At 57.0% G+C, this 1,333-nt stretch overlaps 1 protein-coding gene across 1 annotated transcript in view; it reads right to left on the bottom strand.

The window, feature by feature from the left end:
- LOC123076695 (agamous-like MADS-box protein AGL29) overlaps positions 1-548 on the bottom strand; it is a 29,121-nt gene extending 28,573 nt beyond the window's left edge. The window contains exon 1 of the mRNA XM_044498813.1: positions 12-548. Coding sequence (XP_044354748.1) covers positions 12-548 — 537 coding nt within the window. The remainder of the gene's footprint in view (positions 1-11) is intronic.
- Positions 549-1,333: the final 785 nt, after the last annotated feature.

The following is a 1,333-nucleotide window of genomic DNA, read 5'->3' as shown; positions in this document are numbered from 1 at the left end:
ATGCGGCTCACATCGACGTGCAAGGGAACCTGGTTGGCGCGTTCGGAGGCGATGTCCTTCACTTGCATCAGCGCGACAAAGAAGGCCGCCATGTCCTCGTCCCCCATGTCACGCACATTCGGGTCGACCCAGGCCGCTATCGGCTCCCCCGCGTCATGCAACTTCGCTGTGACCTCCTCGCGCTCAGTCCGCTTCTTCACCTCGACCAGTTCTTTGCGCAGCTCGTTGAACTCCTGGTGCAGCTTCTCCAGCTTCTGATCTTCGCCGGCAGAAACCTCCTCGCTCGCGCCAGCCCCCGCACTCTCCCCCACCAGAAAGCGTTCCACGACGGGGTCGACGGACGGGTGGTCGAAGGAGAAGGCGTTGCCACCGGGCGAGGAGGTGAGCGCGGCCACCTGGGCGCCGGTCAGGACTGCTAGATTGCTGGCCTTGCTGAAGAACCCCATGCGGCCGTTGGAGAACTGGACGTGCGGGGCATCGTCCTGCTCGATCCGGCGAATGACGGTCTTCTTTCGGCCGCTGCCACCCCTCTGGTTGGGCGCTGCCATTACTTGCTCGCTCTGTGGCTAAGGTCAAAGAAAGGGAAGGAGAGGAGTGTGCGTCGCTACATCTGGGGTCGGGGACTTTATATAGCAATCATGACCGAGCTACGTGCACTAAATGTGGTGATAGGCCATGAGATTCGATTCGGTATTCGCTAAGCTGTATGTCAAATGATAACTGCGTACTCCATATTGTTTACTCTTGTTGCTGAAACAAACTGCTTTCGGTACTCTATCGCCCAGCAACGACGTGCTTCCGTTCTTGAAGAAACTGTTTCTCGGGCGCATCCCGGATGTTTTTTGAAAACAGAGAAGGGCAGCGGACCGGGGCAGCAGCCGGGGCCGGATCTGGACTGTGGGTGGGGTTCGAGGAGTTTGGTCCAGCACTGAGCAAGCAAACACCGGAGCAGAAGTTGCTTGTCCCATGGAGACCAATCCACAAAATTGAGAAGGCAGCGCCATTGAAGCTCTAGTGCATGGAGGGGGGAGGTGCACTCTAGGGCGCCGGCAGTCCGCGGGTGGACTTCTGACGTGGGGAGGGAGGTGAGTGGGGAAGGGCGGAGGGATATTATACCAGAGGAGGGGAGCCGAGATACGGCGGAGGCGGAGGTGACAGACGATCTAGATTTCCGAGAGATGAATGTGCAGAGTATGTTCTCCTTTGGTGTGTTGGCTACCATGGATGGATTTGGTTTTCTGATTCAACAAGGGAACCAACCCTACCTTCTTAATCTACGGGGATTCCTTAACCCAAACAAATGGTGTGGTTTGCTTCTAGCCATTGTTGAGTT

Source organism: Triticum aestivum, chromosome 3D (assembly GCF_018294505.1).
Source record: "Triticum aestivum cultivar Chinese Spring chromosome 3D, IWGSC CS RefSeq v2.1, whole genome shotgun sequence".
Classification (NCBI taxonomy): domain Eukaryota; kingdom Viridiplantae; phylum Streptophyta; class Magnoliopsida; order Poales; family Poaceae; genus Triticum; species Triticum aestivum.
The sequence above is the reverse complement of the archived record's forward strand: the minus strand, read 5'-3'. Positions and strand labels throughout refer to the sequence as shown.